At 40.7% G+C, this 20,912-nt stretch overlaps 1 protein-coding gene across 10 annotated transcripts in view; it reads right to left on the bottom strand.

Moving 5' to 3' along the window:
• Positions 1–20,912, bottom strand: part of tnikb (TRAF2 and NCK interacting kinase b) — a 68,226-nt gene continuing 47,314 nt past the window's right edge. For all 10 annotated transcript variants that reach the window (XM_067578737.1, XM_067578740.1, XM_067578739.1 and 7 more), the window contains 11 exons: positions 19,723–19,904; positions 19,449–19,563; positions 16,185–16,293; positions 13,990–14,166; positions 13,746–13,889; positions 12,376–12,510; positions 12,135–12,235; positions 10,484–10,633; positions 8,664–8,823; positions 4,258–4,397; positions 1–3,106 (listed from right to left, as the gene is read on the bottom strand). In XM_067578737.1, coding sequence (XP_067434838.1) covers positions 3,023–3,106; positions 4,258–4,397; positions 8,664–8,823; positions 10,484–10,633; positions 12,135–12,235; positions 12,376–12,510; positions 13,746–13,889; positions 13,990–14,166; positions 16,185–16,293; positions 19,449–19,563; positions 19,723–19,904 — 1,497 coding nt within the window. In that variant the 3' untranslated portion in view covers positions 1–3,022. The remainder of the gene's footprint in view (positions 3,107–4,257; positions 4,398–8,663; positions 8,824–10,483; positions 10,634–12,134; positions 12,236–12,375; positions 12,511–13,745; positions 13,890–13,989; positions 14,167–16,184; positions 16,294–19,448; positions 19,564–19,722; positions 19,905–20,912) is intronic.

Below are 20,912 nucleotides of genomic sequence, written 5' to 3' on the forward strand. Positions count from 1 at the left end.
TTGCTGTACAAGGAGCCGACATTTATTGTAGAATTTCCAACATCACAGATGCGTGTTACCAGATTGAGGTCGTCTTTTGACTGATTCCAGTGATTCAGACGAGGTGAAAACATACACTCAACATGCATGTCACACACCTGTGCTCACACCTGCCCACCTACACACTCACACACACACACGCACACACACACACACACACGCCGACAGCCGTACATACGTTCACAGTCTTGATACGTACAAAAATTGAAATACAAATACAAATAATACCACGATAAAAACATTGTTTGTTTGTTTTTTTTTTAGAAATCCTTATAGCTATGTTCTCTATTCTGTAGAAAGACAACTAAGCTTTAATAAGTGAACATTATTTTTTGTCTTTCTCTAAAATGATGAGTAAGATATCATCATAACGAAAATTCTTACAGTATATATATATCTTTTATCTATGGTTTCTCCATCTGACCCTGCCTCCTGACCTTTATTCACAGGATGTCGGGTTAAACATCCTGCACATGTAAAAGGCTTCAGCTGGCCGCAAAGTGGCATCGCTTACACCTATCGCATCCTTTCAGATCGATGAACAATAAAAGAATATTAAGTAAAAGATGAGCCAGTTTCCTTTCATCGTAGCCTGATCACAATCCACCCCCCCCCCCAACACACACACACACTCACCAGTGTTTACAGAGACCATCGTCAAAGAGTAAACCCTTAAAAAATAGAAAATATCATCCAATTTGTCCTCGCACAGGAAACCCCTCCCCCTTCCTGATCGCTCTATATAAGCTGCTCTGGGTATGAGCATCAATAAAATGCCTAAAATATAAATTCCATGGAAAATGTAGAATAATCCAGTGCACAATATCAACTTATCTGACTGATAGAAGCCCAGATGCTAAGCTAATAATTTCAAAACTCTTTCAATTTACAGCTCAAAGTTTGTCTGTCAGCTTCTACAGTCAGACCAGCCAGTGTATTGCCTTAAACTTACGATTCAACTTACAAGTGAGAACAGGTAAAAACATCGTATGTCATCATGCAAAATGCACAACTAAATAAACAGCGATGAACTACAGAGATAAAGAGCAAACTCGGGGGTGTTAAACCCAAACAAAACTTTTGCGTAAGTCCTCGCTCGGCTGCTCCTCGGTCAGAAAACCCCTCCCATCTGAGAGAAACTACAGTACGGACAGATTTACAGAGGTATGACATTAAAAAAAACAAAACAAAACAAAAAAAAGCATGACCGTTATTTTTTTCTTCAGTGTTCTCACCTGCTTTGCAAAGTCTGTCCTTAACATCAAAGTGAGTATTTACACGAGTGCAGTGCACACAGAACAGCAGGGACAGAATAAAAGGTGGGGAGAACAAAGGGCAGCAAAAGTAAAAACTTCCAGAAGTTGGCAACTACTCTACGCCAAGTTCTTCTTGTGAGAAATGGTGTGAAGATTTTTGTTATTGTGCTGCAGATATAATACAATATCTACAACCTTCCTTCCCCCCCTAACAGAGATACACCTGTTAACGCCACAGTAGCTGAAACCGACTGCGCAGCATCCGCAGTGACAAGTGTAAAATGTCTCGTTTCCCGTGTGGCACTAACTGCTTGTTTGTGGGTTTTTTTGGTCCTTTCCTCTCCTAATGGGGAAGTGACTTTGACTTTTTTTTTTTTAGCAGCAGTATTCTGAATGAGTGTTCACACTGTGAGCATTCATTTCCTACAGAGGGTCAGATTTCAATCAGAACAACTGACAGCTCATCTTTAGTTTTTGCTACAAGATGTTAGTCTAGAAAACCTGCACCGAGAATCGGTCGAGCTGCTGCAGTTGGAAGCCAGACCAATCATCAAACTATGACAAAGATTAGCATTATATTTATCATTTGATTGGCTCAGATTGGTTACACGCAGCTGATTTTGAAAACAATGTTTTCATAAAGATTCGTATCTTCGTGGTTTGTGCATCTGTTCAGCAGTGTTACTGTCTGGGAAGCTTACTGTTTGTCATCATCTATTGTAAAAGCTTCATTTTCCCCCTTTACACAGTCAAACCTACAGCTGGAGCTCTCCGATTTATCTGCCAATTTTTTGAAAAGCTCAGTTTTCAGGTGATAAAAATGCAGACTTTATGAGGCTATAAGGCCAAAAACGGAAGAAAGATTTAGCCGGCTCAGTGTGGATACACTCTCAGTCGCATGCAAAGAGATTGTGGTTTAGCGCTGATTGACAATGCCCTCTAACCAGACCACAATGAGCAAAGCAAAAGTTGTGGGTTAGCTTTGCCAAGCAGATACTTCCGTGAAGAGAGTGCAAATCAGACTAGATGCACATCACACATATCAAAAGCTTCTTTGAAACTTATTTTTAACATCTACAGGTGACACGTCTCAAAATGTGTTGCATCCATTTTTTGAGTTTTTTTTTTTTTCCTGTTTTGATGCTACTTTAATCACCAGCAGTATTTATTGACTATAACAACACAGCGCAGTAAAAAGATGCAGTCAGAACACCCGCATCGTCACCAACAATCAGAGCGGAGCGACGGATTGACAAACCTACTCGCAGTGTGAACACCCTGTAAGAAAATCATCGGTGTGCTACACAGAGAACTCGTCCACAGCTCCCCGTTCAGTCAAAGGCTACTCGGCGTGATGCCAGTGTCCTTGAAACTCTCTAGAACAACCATCAGTCCAAATCGAAATGTCCACAGGGAAGGCGGAGGCATCATCTACTGACAGTAATGTGGAGTCACCTTGGCCTGGCCGGCACCCAAGGGGTCTGTGGGTCTGTGCCGTTGTGGTTGGAGGGAAGCTACTGTAGGTGGGTGACACACTCCTGTGAGTTTACTCGTCCTCCAGTCAATGATTTCCTCGGCGGTCCGCTGCACTTCACACACACACACTCATATACACACACACACACACACACACACACCGTCCTCCTGTCATCCCTCTGTTCCTCTCTCCGGGTGGTGGGCGATGTTCAGAGTGAAGAAGAGGAGGGTTGCGGGTCGAAGGAGAAGGGTTACCAGTTCATCATGGAGCTTCTGTTGAGGGTCATGAAGAAGACTTGGCTGCTGCCTCCAGAACGAACCGAGGCAAAGAAAACCTGCAGGAAACCAGATGCATGAGGAGACTTTTATTTAAAATCTCTTTCACTTTCTCTTTTGTCCATGTACTGCATGTGTGAAATGTTCATTTTTACTTTGAAAAATAGATGATTAAATGTAGATTAATGTTCTATATTTCACATAAAAACTCATTATTTATATTCTAAACATGTTATCAAATATCCTTTAAAGATATAATCTGCTTTTAAGGTGAAAGAAAAGGACAAAAATGATCCTTGGTGAAATAAGAATTACTGCACTAAATCACATATTTGGGATGTTTTAATATAATTTGTAATTAAATAATATTTCCATAAAAATGCAGAAATTTGTTCTAAATTAAAATATCTTCAAAATCAGAGTGCAATATTTGTTTTAAGTGATGGATACAAAGAGAAATGAGGAATTTGTCAAATGTTTTGTTTGCATACATTATGTTCAGTATATCATAAACATTGATATATACTGTATGTATATTTAGAACAGTTTGTATACAGTGCAAGTTGTATTTCTTAAGAAACATGTAAAATTTGGGAGATGTATTTACAAATTAAGTTTCATTAAGTTAGTGGCATAAACAAGAAAAGGTTTACAGTCAGAACACGGGTGTTAAACTGGTAAAAGCAGCTTATTTTCAGAATTAAGTGCTTATAGTTGTTTTTAAATTTTGGTTCATAAAATGTTTTCAACTATCCTTGTTATAGAAGAAAAGTGTGATGGAAGAATGAAGGAAAACGATCTCAAAGTTAAAATGTTCAGATAAAATCTCTGATTAGACTTCATGCATGGATACAGTTTTTCAATGCATATGTATAAGTGTGTGTGTGTGTGTGTGGACTTGTATTACTGATGTTATGGGGACATATGTTTATACATTCACATTGTGGGGACTCGTCTCTCTTTTGGGGACAAAAAGCAAGATCCCACAACATGAATCATTACATTTTAGGGTGAAGGTAATGCAACCGTGTGTGTGTGTGTACTTGTATTACTCATGTTATGGGGACATATGTTTACACATTCACATTGTGGGGACTCGTCTCTCTTTTGGGGACAAAAAGCAAGATCCCACAACATGAATCATTACATTTTAGGGTGAAGGTAACACAACCGTGTGTGTGTGTGTGTGTGTGTGTGCGTTCACACCCACCTTGTCGTTCCTCTCCGACAGGAACTTCAGTCGCTGAGCTCGCTTGTGCATGAAAACTCCGTCGAGGTGTCCCGTCTCCACGGAGCGGATCTCAATTGCCTTCTCTCCCCAGCCCATGATCTGGTTGGAGTGGATGTAAGCTGCAGGAGGTGGGACAGGGCACACACACACACACACACACACACACACACACACACACACACACAAACAAACGGGGGTTGGACAGAAGAGCTTTCAGCACCAGCCTCACACCCAAGCCAATCACACCTCAAGGCCTCCTCGGCCTCGCCTCCAGGAGGAGATTATTGCAGCAGTTTCTGAGCGATTTGAACGAGAAATGAAGCTCCTGAGCTCTTCAGGTCAGAGGAGGCTCAGTGTTGGGGAGGATGCTGTCACAGCGACAGCTAACGCAGGACAGCGCAAGAGGCTGCTTGCTGGTTTTCCATTGATTTTGATGACAGTGTTTGATTAAAATGAATTATTCAAGCGTCAGCGAGCTGCACACATGGACCACAAATTAATCAAAGCTCCAAATAGTTAATAGTCAAATAATCTCAGTGACAAATAAAGATGTATTTCCTGTAGCTGCTTATAAATTAAAAGAAAATTAATGTAGGAGTAGAAAACGTTGTGCTTTCTTTCTCATTAACAAGGTCAAAGATGTTGAGCCAATCAGTTTAACGCAATGAAACTCAGTTGAAGGTGGATATTTTGGCAATAAAGTGGCAGGTAAACACGGAAATGCATCATATCTTTGCACGCCATGGATAAACAGTGCCAGTGGAAACGGTTCAGCAGAGATGGTTCAACTGGCAATGTACACCCTCCTCTGTTGAAGGAATAAAGTCCAGTGGAGGGACTTTTCTACAGTTTTACAATACAGCTCTGTTTTATTTGATTTTTTTGTGGGATGAAAGTCGATCCCACCTGCCGAGGAAGGAAAAATCGACCAGCAGCTCATCATCGGAGCCTGTGTGCAGAATCAAACGCTACGATGTAGGTTGTTATGTTTTGTCCGGGAGCCGGCGGGGGAACGGTGGGAGGGGGGGCGGGGGCGATGGGGGGGGGAGGGGGAGCTGAGGGGGGGGCTGAGGCCGGGCTTGGCTGTGAGCAACTCTGGTCTGACAGTAAAACACACACAAACATGTTAACAGGTAATGATGTGCTGTCTCTACATGAAAAAAACACCAACACATAACCACCAACTGCTGCAGGACAGAGACGCAGTCAGTCAAACGTACATGTTTAATCAATCAGGATATCAAACACTGACATCTGAGAATCAAAGAGTGAAGGCAGAATGGAAAAACACAGAGGATATGATTGACTCGGATCATCAGATCTGAGATCCATCCTTGATGTGCCCAGCTCTGCTCAGCTCAGCCGTGTCCTGTTTCCTCTTTATGTGGTTTGACTGCGTGTCCTAAATAATAGATTAATTTAAATGGACCGCACTCTGCTATGATCTCATGCTCAACTTTGCTCTGATTTTCCAGCTGCTGACTCTTACAAACATCTTGTTTGTCTATCATAAAAAAGTTATTTTGGATGTTTCAGAGCTCACACAATCAAGGATGAAAGTTAAGACTGGATGAGAAGAAATCCCTTTTTGGTAATATTTCACAGATAACAGTCATATGGAACAAAAACACAGCAGACAAAACAACACACGAGCATTTCCCCCAACGTTTAAAACAAAGGCAGAAGTAAAAGACTGTGTGTGTGTAGACTGTGATGGCGTAGAGCGAAGAGGTTAACGCTCTAACGTTGAGGGACGTGTGTTGTTGTCGGCTCATGCAGCAGATGGATGATCAACATTTAAAATTAAAGAGACACATTGAGTTTTTGGGTTGTTGCTCTTTTGGTTATTTTACCTGTTAAGTGATGAGAACACATCATCAAAAAAACGCGCTAACAAAGCTAACACTTTAGCATAGTATGTTGAGTGATCTCTAGCCCTATACAAAATCAAAGAAGTGTTAATAGTTTTACATTTCTGAGATTTGAACTTTTATTCTGTATTTTTTTTCTATTTCAGCAACTTCCTGCCAAAGAGGTAGAAAAAGGCCGATATGTGAGCACATCACCAGTGTCACAGTCGTCCCTCACTGGCTTCCCACCTGCAAACAGCCATTTTTTCACAAAATATCCTCAGACGTTAAGCTCTGAAGCTGACGTATCTCTTATAAAACTTTTTTTTATCTTTCCTCAATCTTTTATTTTAGGAAAGAGCAAAGAAAAACATTTATTTAAGGTAGCAGCTTCTCATTTTTAGCCAAATGCTAAATGCTAATCGCTGGTTACGATAACAAACAGCAGATTAGATCAGCTGTTGCTAATTAATGTCAATTCCGTAACAGCTAATTTAAGCTAAAATTGTAGCGTTATTTGGCTAATTTGCTCTCTGCAGCTGCTGTCTGTATTTATGTTGATGACTGTAATCTCTCTGTGACACCACAGCACAGGCACGGGGAGACTCTTCTCTGGAAAAACTCAATTTAAGAATCTCCCGGTTAAACTTTAATTCATATCATATAAATATTTTAAACTGATCAGTTCAATAGTTCTGAATCAGGACCTTCAGTATTTGGAAAAGAGGAACACAGATACATTTAATTAAGGTTTCATATATTATGCTGCTCATCTCATTAGATCCTGCTGATGTGATTTATAGACATTTCTCTGCTTCTAGTCTTTAAACCTCAGATGCTGTTTATCGTTCTGCTCTTTGGTTTATTACTGGTGATGTTTTTATTAACACTCATCATTGCATCCTGTGTGGAAAAGTTGTGTGTTCTTCTCTGTCTGAGAGACGTTATATGGATATATATTTATTTATCTACAAGGCCTTTATTATATTATATATTATTATATCACATCTATGATTGATTGGTCCTCGGGAACAACTCGCGCTCAGTCTAATGACTTGATTTCACTTCAAGTCCCTCGAGTTTGTACTGAGCTCAGAGGATCTGCTTTTTGTTTTTATTCTCCAACCGGCTGGAACTTTTTACAGAGCAACCTAAAGATGAATACTTTAAAACATTTTAAATCTATGATCACTGACCACTTAACTTCTTTTTGCACCTGTTTTAAATGATTTGTTTGTATATCTTGTATCTTTTATCATTATTTTATACCTTATCTATACTCGAAATTATTGTAGATGATTTTCTTTAAGTTTAAATGAAGGTAATATAATATATACTGTATAACAATAAGGTGATTGAACATTGTTTTATTTGCAAATTTAATTCACTTTAACGAACACACATCTAAGCTGTTGGAATTGTTGAAAGTTAAACATCAGATTTGATCAAATGTTATCAAACCTCATCTTCAATTATAATATTAGACTTTTTCCACAGCAGGAAAAGCACAAGTAGAACTGATGACTTTAAAAAACGGCTCCGATTCATCATTAATGTTATGAGCTGTAGTTTTCCTGCTTTCACAGGTCAAAATATCTGCTGTGAAAAATGTAATTTTGCAGACGTCAGTCATGACGTATATATTTATCAGACAGGTGTTGCTGATGTTGTGATGTTTAATATTACACTGTGCATTTTTTCTTTTTGCTCTTGTTTATAAATACTGTTATAATAAATTACTAATATACTAAATACTAACAAGAAAATAAGTTTATAAAACTATTTTTTTGGCAGATTTGCTTCCTCACATAATGGTCAGAGCACCGTGGAAAAGAGGGGATTGATTTTTTTTAGTCTTGCATTTTTTAATCATGTGACTTTGGAGGTCTGTTATCTCTTTTCTTTCTGTTTTATATGTTGCATGAGGCTCTTGTAAAGCACTTACTGACTATATAAATCAATTTTATTTACTTACTTTTGCAGAAAAAGGCGAAGTGAAGCTGATTTATTTGATCTATACTGCAGGAAGTTGTCATTTATTCCTCCCATTTCCTTCTAAAACACTTTGTAATGGCTGGTTTTGATACGTGCTATGTAAATAAACTTTATTATTTCATTATTATTTATTATTTCCACCTGTTCATGAAAATAAAGCCCAGAGATTCTCCTCAGGTGAAATCACTCAACAAAGTGTATGTGAAAGTGTCAGCATGGAGCAATCAGTCAGTGATGATTTTGGCGTCGATATGTTCTCCTCACTTCACCAAATAAAGTCGCTGTGTGTTAAATCTCCCAAAAACCAGGTGTGTCCCTTTAAGCAGGTAAAAACCAGGTGAGGCTACAGTGTCGTGGCGTCTTGAATTAAAGGTGTAACTGAAAGCAAAGAGGCAGGAAGAGAGAGAGGAGTGCTGCTTTGAACGGAGAAGGGGTGTGGTGGGAGTGGCAGAGTGCAGGTAGTGAGGGTGAAAGATGATCTGCTGAGACCGCTTATAGAGGTCAGAGGTCAGGGAGAAGCGAGCTGATTGGTTGACGTACCGACGGAGGTGGGCATCTCGCCCCACTGCAGCACCACGTCTTTGGTGATGCGTCCGTAGGTGTTGACGTAGACGCCCTCGTCCTCGTAGCACAGCAGCATCTCCATGCCGTCCGTCTTGGGCAGAACAACGATGGCGTGCGGGGTCACCTGACCCTGAATCTGCCGGGGCGACACACGGGAGGGGGTTGGAGGGGGTGGGGGCAGGGGGGTTAGGAGCTGCCGTGAGCCTAGAGGAGGCCTGGACCTCCACCCCCCCCCTCCCCAAACCCCCCTCCCCACCCTGAGAGAGAAACTGCTGCAACAATAGAGTCCCCCGCTCCTCAGCCACGCAATCGCCATGGAAACAGACATGAGCACAGTGTGATTCATGACTGCCAAAAGGCAACGTGAGGCGGTTGCCGTGGTTACCGTCTCCTTCCCCTGTCCATCTCTGACTGTAACCAGACCGGGGTTAGAGGAGGACACTGATTCATCCACTCACTCACTCACTCATTCACTCACTCATTCACTCGTTAAATCACCCAATCCCCTCATTCATTCATTCATTCATCCACTCCATCACTCACTCACTCAGTCACTCGTTAAATCACCCAATTCCCTTATTCATTCATTCATTCACTCGCTCATTTATTCATCCATCCACTCCATCACTCACTCATTCACTCATTAAATCACCCAGTTCCCTCATTCATTCATTCCCTTATTCATTCATTCACTCGCTCATTCATTTATTCATTCATTCACTTGTTTATTCATTCATCCACTCCATCATTCACTCATTCACTCGTTAAATCACCCAATTCCCTCATTCATTCATTCATTCCCTCATTATTCATTCATTCACTCATTCATTCATTCATTCACTTATTAACTCACTCATTCCCTCACTCACTTGTTTATTTTTTCATTCACTCATTTATTCACTCACCCATCCCCTCTCTCACACACTCACTCACTTCTTAATTTACTGACTCATTCACTCATTTATTCACTTATCACCTCCCTCCATCCCTCACTTACTCATTTATATCTATACTCACTGAGTGACTGACTGACTCACTCATTCATACACTCACTCACAATTTTTTTTCAGTTTTTCATTTTTCCTTTCACTCACTCATTTATTCATTTACTCACTGACTGACTCACTCGCTCATTTATTCACTCATGATGTCACCTATTCCCTTATTCATTCATTCACTCTCTCACTCATTACTCATATACATTAATTCATTCACTCACCTCCCACTCTCTTGCTCATACAATCCCTCATTTATTCATTCATTCACTCAATCATTAACACACCCATTTCTTTCTTCATTGATTCACTCACTCACTTATTCATTGATAAATATTATTTCACTCATTATCTCACCCATTCATTCACCCATTCATTCATTCATTTACTCATTCGATCACAGAATTACTCACCCGTATCTGCTGCTCAGAATGAATCACTTGTTCACTTACTGATTCACTCATTCATTTATTCACAGACCTTCATCGTCTTTCTCACCCACTTATTTACTCCCTCATTTATTCATTCACTCACAAACTAATTTTCTCATCACTCATTCACTCGTTCTTCATTCGTTTACTCTGTTACTCGTCTGCTCGCTCAGCCACACGTTCACCATTTCACACGTTCACTCCTTCAGCAGCTCATATTCTCTCATCCTTAACTTCTTCACTCGCTTTCATTAAATAAACAGACAATTTTATCTTCATAATAATTAAAAACAAACATGCGATTAACGTTTTATGATTAATGATCTCTGCGGCTGTAGATCGTGGCGTGACGTCGTTCACGCCGTCTTACATGTGAGGGGATGTAGATGTCGTAGGGGTTCCCGGAGTCCACATCGATGACATGGAAGCCCGCGTTGGAGCCGTAGATGACCTTTAACCTCTGCCCCTCCTCCACGGTCAGGTCCACCAGCAGGGGGCGATGCTGCAGGTCAGTGAATGACTGACAGACACAGACAGAGGAAGAGGAAGAGGAAGAGGAAGAGCAACTCCTGTTATTAAACATCTGAGGTACGAAAGGCAACAAATAACTAAAACTCCCAACAACATCACATTCATTCATTTACTTGCATTTACAGGCAGAAAAAGACGAGCGTACAGAGAAATAAGACAAGTAACTTAAACTAAAATCATATCTGGAAGCATCTTGAGGAGGAGGGCTGTGATTGGTCCCCTGAACCAGAGGGCGGGGTTTAAACGTGAGATTAAAAACGGTTATTTTGAAGGATAAGGCTGACGAGTTTCTATATTTTTCTTGTTGTTTGGATCCAAACCAACGATGAACTGATCTATTAACAAGTATTGTGTGTGTATTTAAAGTGTGATATATCTGATTCCTCCGTTGTTTTTACTCTTTGGAGCCGTTTCTAAACAAACTGACGTGACCAAACTCTTCATGATGAAGGAACATGTCACCCAGTGCAGCGATGTGACTCACTGACGTGTTTTTAATAGTTTCTGAACAACAACGGAGGTCTACGACCAAATCCTTTAAGCCTTGAGATGTTTAAGTTTATTTATATTGATATTTGATTATCTTGTTACAGAAACTGATGAATGTTTGGGTGAAATATAAGAGATGCTTGTGGTCGGCTAAATGTTTAAGAATCTAAGATCTAAAAGAATCAGCCTTTAACTGCAGTGGGATCCTTAAGAATGGATCATGTTTGTATTTTCAGAAAACAACCATGTATAAATACTGCTAATAATGTATTTATAAAAGATGGAAGTGGTGTGTAGATCTAATCAAAGCATACAAATATTTTGCTAAAATCATGACAGATTAGAAAAGAAAGGTCTGTACTGAAGCAGCAGAGCTGAGATATCTTGATTTATAGTTCCTACTATGTGTCAAACTCAAAAACACTGGATCCTACATTTCCCATAATGCAGCTTGATCTCTTCCTAATACCCTGCCTGCCTGTCTGGCAAACACCCACATCTTTCCAAACTCTGCAGGTCATCTGTTATAAATGCGTCATCCAGCCTAATCTGAGATAACTGATGACATCATCTGGGCTGATGTTCTCAGACATTTCCTCCAGACCCACAGCAGACCTGTACTTGTTCTCATTTCAATATATTTTATACAACTTTTCTGTTTTTGTGCATTTATGTTTTGGAAAAAAAGTGATTTGACCAAAGAAACTGAAGATTAGACCTCGTCCCACTGTTCTTAATTTCAATTATTTCATTATTGTTTGTTGATTGGTTGGTTGACTGATTCATTCACATGTTTTTAATGTTTACATTGTTTTATGTCATGTGTTGATACTCTTAGACTGTCATTGGTCTCTCTAAGGCCTTTGTGTTCTGCACAAATGATGGAAAAAATAAATGAAAAAATTAAATCAAGCTCACATGTTCAGGTACAAAACTCGGTAACTTTTATCCATTTTTATCCAACTTTAACACCACAAACACCACTGGACGCTCCTCCTCACCTTGAAGGCCATGAACTTGTGGTAGGGTTTAGGAGCCCAGGCGTAGATCTCTACCGAGTTCTTCAGAGCGATCACCAAGAATTTAATCCTCTCGTACTTCACTGCAGGAGGAGAACAGAGCAGAGTGAAACACAGTGATGGAAAGTACATTTACTCAAGTACAATTTTGAGGTATTTGTACTTTACTCGAGTGTTTCCATGTGATGCTACTTTATACTTTCTACACTACAGGTTGTCGTACCGACTTTGTAGTGCACGCAGCCTTCCAGCTCTCCAACAGTGATCCAACCCTGTTTCTTTTCCACTTCGGGGTCGTTGTGTAATATCCTGTTCCTCAGCCAGGACAGGTAGTAAACACGCAGCTTGTTCTTCTTCCCTGGTTCGGAGGAAAAAAAAATCTGTTAATTTCTCTTCACTGTCACAGAGTATAATCACCCAACTTATATAGGGGTCATGTGACTGCCTCTCAATCATCTCCAGAACCGTCAAATCAAATCAATCTGTGAATGTTTTGATTTTAAAACCAGCGACAAAGCAAAGCAAAGTAAAAACCTGCCGAAAATAGAAACGTCTTCGTCATCTTTGTTTTGTTTTCTATTTATACTCCAAACTGGTGGGGAACAAATGTAACCAAGGGAAACAGGAAACGCTGGTAACTACAACAGTGAGAAATGAGCCACAGATCAACAAAAGACATCAACAAAAGAAAAACAAGAGGATTTAGCACAATGAAGGGTCTAAAGCCAAAAAAACTTTTTTTGTATAACAAAATAATCTAAGCTCAGAAGCTTTTCAAAGCTTTCAACCTCATCTCATGATGTTCTCTAGTGAAAGTTAATACTGTCTGTAAAATTTAACGTCCAGGCTCAAATGTGAACATGTGTTGCTGCCCTGAACGCTTTGTTTCCTAACGAGATGATGTCAGCTCATCAAACATGTCCATTAACTGATTTTTTTGGCCACTTGGGGGCAGCAGAAACAAGTAATGAACACAACTCTGACACATCATCAGCTTTTAGGTTGATATGTTGAACTTGTTAGCAAACAGTTGCTTATTTCCAACATTATCATTCATGTGGAGTCGTGTTTCTGTCCACCTGGTGAATGTGAGTCCAATATTCACTCTCTTTTAGCTTCTGTTTTTACTCTCTACCAACTCCTGAGGGAAATATCTGGCTCTTTAGCTGCTAAATGCTCCACTATGTTCACCAGCTAGTCTACAGCTAACTGTGTCTGTTTGCCGTTTGGTGCTGAGCAGGTAGTGTACAGCGGCTTTTTACAGCTTTTTCTCTGAAAACGACGCTATGAGAGACGCTGAGAGTGAACCAGAACAGTAAAGTTGCAGCCGGACAGATAAACAATGAGCTGAAACTCACTATAAAGCTCCATAAAGCCGAGAGGAGCTGCAGAGACGGGCTTTAAAGAGACAGGAGCTAAAACAGCCTGTTTCAGACAGAGGCTGAACTGAGGGGCTGCATAAAGGACCAGTAGAAGATAAATAAGGAGTTTTTTGAACTGTAAATCATGCAAATATATTCCAGTAGAGCCCCAGAATATAAATATGGATCTGGAGATGTGTAGAATATGTCCCCTTTAAAGAGGCATACCAACCTGAGATGGTGACCAGGACGTTGAGTCCTTCCAGGACGTCCATCTGTTGGAAGCGCCGTCGGTTGATCAGGTTGTAAACTTTGCCCTGACCGCTTCGATCCAGCAGCATCAGGCCGTTCTCGGTTCCCACCAGCAGGTTCACTCCTGCACAAACACACACACACACACACACAGACGTCAGGTTGTCGCCGCCCGCGGGACTGAAGATTAACGGTATCATCATCATCATCAGTGAGCGTCTCACCCCAGAGAGCCGCACAGAGGATCTCAGAGTTGAAGCGTTTCTTGTATTTGCGGATCTCGGGCGTGTCGCTGTGCGGTCTGATGTTGGTGGGGTTGACGTTCACCACGGAGATCTTCCTGGCCTCGTTGAGACGCGCCTGCTCCTGCTCGTGCTTCAGCAGCTCATCAGCAAACAGCGCTGCAGCACAACAAACAAACAACATTATGTAAAATATGTTTATATATACCATAAATGGACCATGACCGCTGAGATATGACCTTCAGTGTGTTTATTTGAAGCCTTTTGGCAGATAAAATGATAAAAGTTCATGAGGAGGTGAACATTTGAGAGATTTGCTCTGTTTGTGAACAAGTTTCATTCACAAAAATGTTACCAAAGACCAAAAAAGAAGAAGAATTTCCATAAAACCATAAAGAACCATAAAAATTCTTCTAGTCCTGCTGTCGGGAAAACAGCAGATGAAACAAATTTAGCAGTGTGTTTGTTTTAAGGGGACCAACATGCAGCTGTCAGAACGTTTTCATATCTTTGTCATGATTTGACTTGAAGTTAGATGCTAAAAATGTCTTAGTAAAAAAAAAAAAACAGGAGGAAGCCATGGAGACAGAAAAGAGAAGATTATATAGTCGGTGATGTTACTCTGTTGTAACATAAAGACCCTGAAGCAGCATCTGAACATCTGAACTGTATAAAGTTGTCATGCCAATAAAATAAAGAAAGAACAAATATGTATATATATGTATTACTTAGAAGGTTTTTTGTTTGTATTTTTGTTGATTTTGGTGACATTAAGCTCTTATTCTTAATTATTAAAGAGGAACTTCACTGCTGTAAACATGATGATTTCTTAAAACTAGGTCACTAGTAGAAATGTGCAATTATTTTTGAAATTGATGCCTTATGACTGGAGAAAAAACTGGGAATCCTACAACAGCCAGAATGCATTTGCAAAGTTTCTGATGGTTTATAGAACGCAGGCGGCGAATACGTGTTTGCAGCTGGATGAAGAAGAATATTTCATTAGAGGGAAGTTTAATGTCATTCATATTGTAACGCTGGGTGTAAGTTACTGTTTATGTGTGTTATTTTGCAGTGGTTTTATTAAAGGAGGTGTCCACAGTAGTGGGTAATTAGCAGAGAAGTAGTTCCAGGGAGGGAAGAGGGGGTTGTGTTTTAAGTTGCTACATTCGGTATCAGTTCATCTGAGGCTAGAGAGAAGAGATGCAGCGAACGTTAACAGCTTGTTAGTTAACGAGAGATACAAGTTCAGAGGATTAGCCACCCTGTTTGTTGTTTTTACTGGGGACGTCTCAACCTCAGGTTAGCTGCAAGCAGCAACCTCCGGAGCTGTAAAATGAAGCCAAAAACTGCAGTTCCTTGAATGACCACTTGAGGCTCCAAAAGCGAGTCAATCCCCATAGACCCCCATGTTAAAATGTCCAACTTTACAGCAGAAATAAACATGTTTACAGTCTGGTACAAACAACGGTTTTGGTCTCTGTAGCTAATTTCCTCTTTCATGACAACTGTACGGGGGGTGATTCTTTTTATAACTCACCCGTTCAAATTTTATTAAGCCGTAAAGTTCTGCATAATGAAGGACATGGCTGCTTTGAGTGACAGGTCCGCCAGCTGCTAGGTGGCTTGTTTCAGCCATTTGACCCGCCTCTTTGCCTATTTTTGATTGGCTGGGAGCTTCAAAACCGCTCTTCAGAAACCAACGGGTGACGTCACGGTAACTACGTCCATATTTTTATACAGTCTATGGTTAGCTGTTGCTGCGGCAAGGAAATAGCCGTATGTGGGCTCTGTTGAGCTAGCCATCAGCCTAGCCACCCGCAACGCTACAATATATAGATACGACCCACATTAGAACCACAGGAATCAACTTGATAATTGGTGAAGTCGTCCTTTAATGTCAAACAAATGTTTTCTCACTTATGACTCGTACGACCGGTCTGAGACACTTGTGAATTGTGTTCGTATCTCAGAGATAAATGCTAACTATAAGAAAATGTCTCTTAAACTAATCGTACTTCCTACTTACTGTAAGAACTTATTTACCTTTAATAACAGTGTTTCTCTTCTCACAATGTGCATGTGTAAGATCATTTCAATATTTTTTAGCTTTTAACATTATTTTGTTTTTTTCATATCTTCTATCTTGATCTGTGAGGGTCCCGACAGAGACGTACCTGAGGCAGAGATGTTATCGTCGTCGTCGGTCGGGGACGTCCCGTACACCCTCGGATCAACAAACGGTGTGAAGGAAGCCTTGGAGCCTCCGCCGCTGCCCATCCCATACTGCCAATCACAGAGACACAGCGACACATTCACACAAGTGTTTCACTGATGGGTTAAAAGCTTTTAAGGGGAAACACTGTTCAGCCACAACAAGGCAACTGCAGCGAGCTCACTGAAACAGGTTTCTGACAAAATAAAGGAAACAGTGAAGCATGTTTAGATATCATGAGGCTCCTTGTTTCTACAAGAGTCTGGGACTGTGATAAACGGGTTGCAACACTTCTCCTCTATCAGATATTTCATCACTTTGTGTTGTGATGGTAGAAACTGATCTTGAGAAACACTTTCTGTCGTCCCGAATGTTTCCGCTTTGACTGAACTCTCAGTGCTTCCTTTATCTTGATCAGCCACCTGTATCGCGTGCTGGGGGACGGGTGGAGGACGCTTTCTGGATCAGAGGCTGGAGAACCGAGGGAGAGAGAGGGAGGGAGGGAGAGAGAGAGGGGGAGCGAGGAGGGGAGGAAGTCCAGATTGTTCCATCTCTGGGGGGGGGCGGGGGGGGGGAAACACTGGAGCAAAAACGGGACGGATCTCAACAGGACAGGGCAGGAAATTAAAGGCCACATGTTGTCGTTTTGGTTTTTGAAGTTTAGAACTTCATTTCCCAGAAACCCCGCTGCTCTGTGATGCAAAGAGAGCAAAATAAGATGCAACTAACAACTAATCAATTAGTATAATAATCTGATAATAATTTTCTCTATAATTGATTAATTGTTAAGCCTATAATGACATAATAAAAAAGACATTCAATGACATGAATGTCTTTTTTTTATACTTTATTTTATTGTCATCATGGCATTTCATACATTTTACTCATGTTGCCTATGCAATGATGACAAAACTTCTTTTTTTTAAAATGATGTACATAAATAATATGTGTGAGTGCGTCACCCAGTGATAACATCATACAATTAATTATACAATAAATTAAAATAATAGATAAATAAATGACAATGTTGTAGTAATGAATGTCTTTTTCTGACCGATCAACAGTCCAAAACCTAAAGATGCTCAGTTTAGTTTGATGAAAGGCAAAAAAAAGCTGCAACCGTTAAATGTTTTTATCAAAATAGTAAATTTTCTGTCGATCGACTAATCGATTAATTGATTAATCGACTGACTTGCTGCTATAAACGAAACGGTTCACATTTTCACAATTTCTTAATTGTTTTATTCATTTGTTGAGTAAAAATATTGAATGTTTGCTGGTTGCAGCTTCATAAATGACAGATTATCTGTGTCATATTATTATAAATGGATGAGTTTGAGTTTAAGTTAATAAGCAGTTTGAAGTCTTTACTTTGTGTTCTGGTAACAGGTTTCATATGTTTGACATTTTATAAAGTGAATAATTATTTCATTAAGGCCAAGAAATTCCCACATGTAGAATTTATTTGGCTAATAGATTTAACACCAAACAAAAGTATTTGTTTTGTATTCTTTCTGTTTTTTTCTTTAAAAGTCGACATGAAAATGGAAGAGAAAGTGTAAACGGACTGAAACATCTGTGGAAAAATAACTTCCTCAATTAAAAGTTAGTAAATTTAGTGCTGTGACTTCTGAGGCCGATTTATTTTATTTCTTATGTTTAATTATTATTTGAAACCTTGAAGATGAAAACACGCAGCTGGAAAAGTGAAAGTGAATCCGTTTCCAGTCCAGAACAGAAGCTGATCAACACCAGCTTCTCTAGATGATCAATAACAACGATGATTAAAGTCACATAAGTTCTGGTTTCATCTACTTGTGTGTGTCTGACTGGTCTGGAGCAGGTGGTGTATACTGGGTTTATCAGAGTGCTGCTGCTGCTGCTGGAGACGAAGCTGATGAAGACGCTGATGAAGACGCTGACACAGAACGATGCAGCCAATAAAACCAAAACTACGACTGAAAGAGGATAAAAAGCTGCGTCTGTAGAGCTGCAGAGTAACAGCTCCCTCCTCTGCTGTTTACTGGTGGCTACTGGTAATTTCCCACCCTGATTAAGGACCAAACAGGTGGTGACGGGGTTGTGTGCAGGTGCGGGGACACGAGGAAGAGCAGAGGGTGAAGAGGTGAGGTGGTCTGTCAGGATCAGGTCTGGGGGGGTTTTGGGGGGGAGGGGGGGCCGACAGTTGGATGCTATTCAACCTACTTGGGCCCCAGAGGCGTCACCGGGGGAGACCAGGGGGGAGGTGCTTTGCTGCACCAAATCGGGGAGATTTGTGTTTCCAAGGAACAGATTAGCGTTGCCGGGGAAACCGTTGCTGGCGGTAGAGCTCCGCCTCCGTTCCCCGTGTTTCTGGAAGGAGAGAGAGAGGCGGGCAGCGAGGCTGATTGACAGGTTCAGGAGGTGGAGGGACGACGCCGGACCCTGCTGTATACGGGGCGTGTTTGTTTCTGTGTTTGTTTCAGCAGGGGCGGGTGGGTACTGAACCCGGCGGCTTTCAACACAGCAGAGTAGTCTCACACACACTAACAGGCTGCTTAGACTGACATGTTTTAACTGTGATGCTGTTATCTGTTGCATTAAAGCAGCTGAAAGTTAATATTTTGTGCTCATCTTTTGTATTTGGGGCTTTTCATGGTAACAAAATTCTAAAACCAAGACTCAGATTCAGTCCTGCAAACCTCTGAAACATCTCAGGATACGACAACCTTCCTCTGAGACGCCGGAACAAGTCTTGTTCATGAGAGAGCGTGAAGAGGAAGGTCTGTCTACGTTCCACTACTCACCTACGGTCATGAGTTTCAGGTAAATGACCCAAACAATGAGGAAACAAGTGGCTTAAATAAGTTTACTCTGCAGGGTGGCCGGGTTTAACCTTAAAGACGAGATAAGAAGCTCAGACATCTGAGGGGAGCCGGCAGTAAAACTGCTGCTCCTTTGTGTTTGTGGAGGTTTTTCATCTGACCCAGAACATGCTGGAGGGATTAGACAGAGTACTCTATGTGGTCTGGGAACGCCATCATCATCCTCCTGGAAGAACTGCTGCCATCACAACCCGGATAAGTGACTGGATTATAGATCAGTGGTCCAGCACAAGGTGACGCTGACTAGCTTTAACTAAAGTACAGATATTAAAGTCTTCCTTCTCTGAGTGTCACTTTCTGTGGAGTCAGCGAAGGCAACAGACGCCGGGGTCAAAGGTCAAAAACTGAAGACTGCGGCTCACCTCACGCATCATCAGGGTGCTGTCCTGGGAGCTGTTTCCGTACGAGTCGCCGTGCATGTCGTTCTGACCTCCCATCATGCCGAAGGACTCGTTTGCACCTTGATTCGCTGCAGGCCTGAAAGACAAAAAGTTCATCAAGTTTTCTTCTAAACATACTTCCTGTCTCTCCGTCGCACCTTCATACATAAATAAAGGTTGATTTTATTAAAAAGACCAGAAATAATCCTTGTATTTTTTTCATTTACAAACAAATAAATAAACACTTGCTACTCACATAATGCGAGGGATATCGCTGACGGCCACCGAGCCGTCGTTAGCCCCGCCCTCTCCCTCCTCATCCTCGCTGCTGTGAGACTCCTCGCTGGACGACGAGTAGTCCGTCACTTTGACAGGCGGGCGGCTGGTTTCCTCTCCCTGCCGCAGCTCTCGCAGCTCTTTAGCCAGAGCCGTCAGGTCCTGGAGGAGGAGACGAGAGAGAAAAAACACCCGAGAAACGTCACAAACATTCTGCTGTTTAACGGTTTCCCGGGAAAAAAGACTCGAGTCCTGGTTGTTCAAACTCCAATCGTTGGCTTAATTTTCACAAAAAGTGACAAATCTATTCATTTATATCTTCATTTCATTAGCTGCTTTCTTTAATATTTGGTTGGTTGGAGAGTTTTCATCTTACAGCAGCATAAATATCTCAGTTAGTCTGTAAAAGTTTGACATTTCATTAAAATGTAGATGAACATCACGAAGCACACTAAACGTTTCATTAGCTGAATAAAGTGTATTCATTATGAGGAAGGGATTTAGAGGTGCAAGCAATTTACATTTTAAACAGTTCAGCTGTTTGGTGCAACTTATAAACCATAAAACATCACAGTGTGTCTGACTGTAGCGACTACAACCGTAAATACAGAGAACACACAGAGACAGATAATAAATAAATATTAAATGTAAATGAAAGAGTTCAGTCTGGACTCAGCCTGAGATCATTTCTGTTATGATTTGGATCTATTTTAAATTGAATAAAACTACTGCAAATCATTACAAACAGAACCTGTGAGGAGAACAATAAGAACATTAATAATATTAATAATAATAATCTGAGCTGCCAGGTATCATATTTTAATAACTCTAGATATTTTCAGTTTCAGTTCTGATACCACAACAATTATTTTAGAGCTTTTTTTCTGGTCATTTTTCTACAAAAAAAGGAGGTCAAAGGTCTCAAAAGTCAAATATCATAACATACGCAGTCATCCAGGAAGTAAAACACATGATCTGATCAAGAAAACAAGATGATGAAACTGATCAGACATTCGATGTCAACTTCTTGGTTTTTTTTTTTAAATCTCAGAGCTACAGACACCTGTCAGTCAGCAGATAGAAGCACTGAGCTGAAGGTACGGAGTTAATAAAACATCTGGAACAACAAACGTGCAGAACAAACTTGGTTAAAGGACGTAACATCAGACT

Source organism: Thunnus thynnus, chromosome 21, assembly GCF_963924715.1.
Source record: "Thunnus thynnus chromosome 21, fThuThy2.1, whole genome shotgun sequence".
NCBI lineage: Eukaryota > Metazoa > Chordata > Actinopteri > Scombriformes > Scombridae > Thunnus > Thunnus thynnus.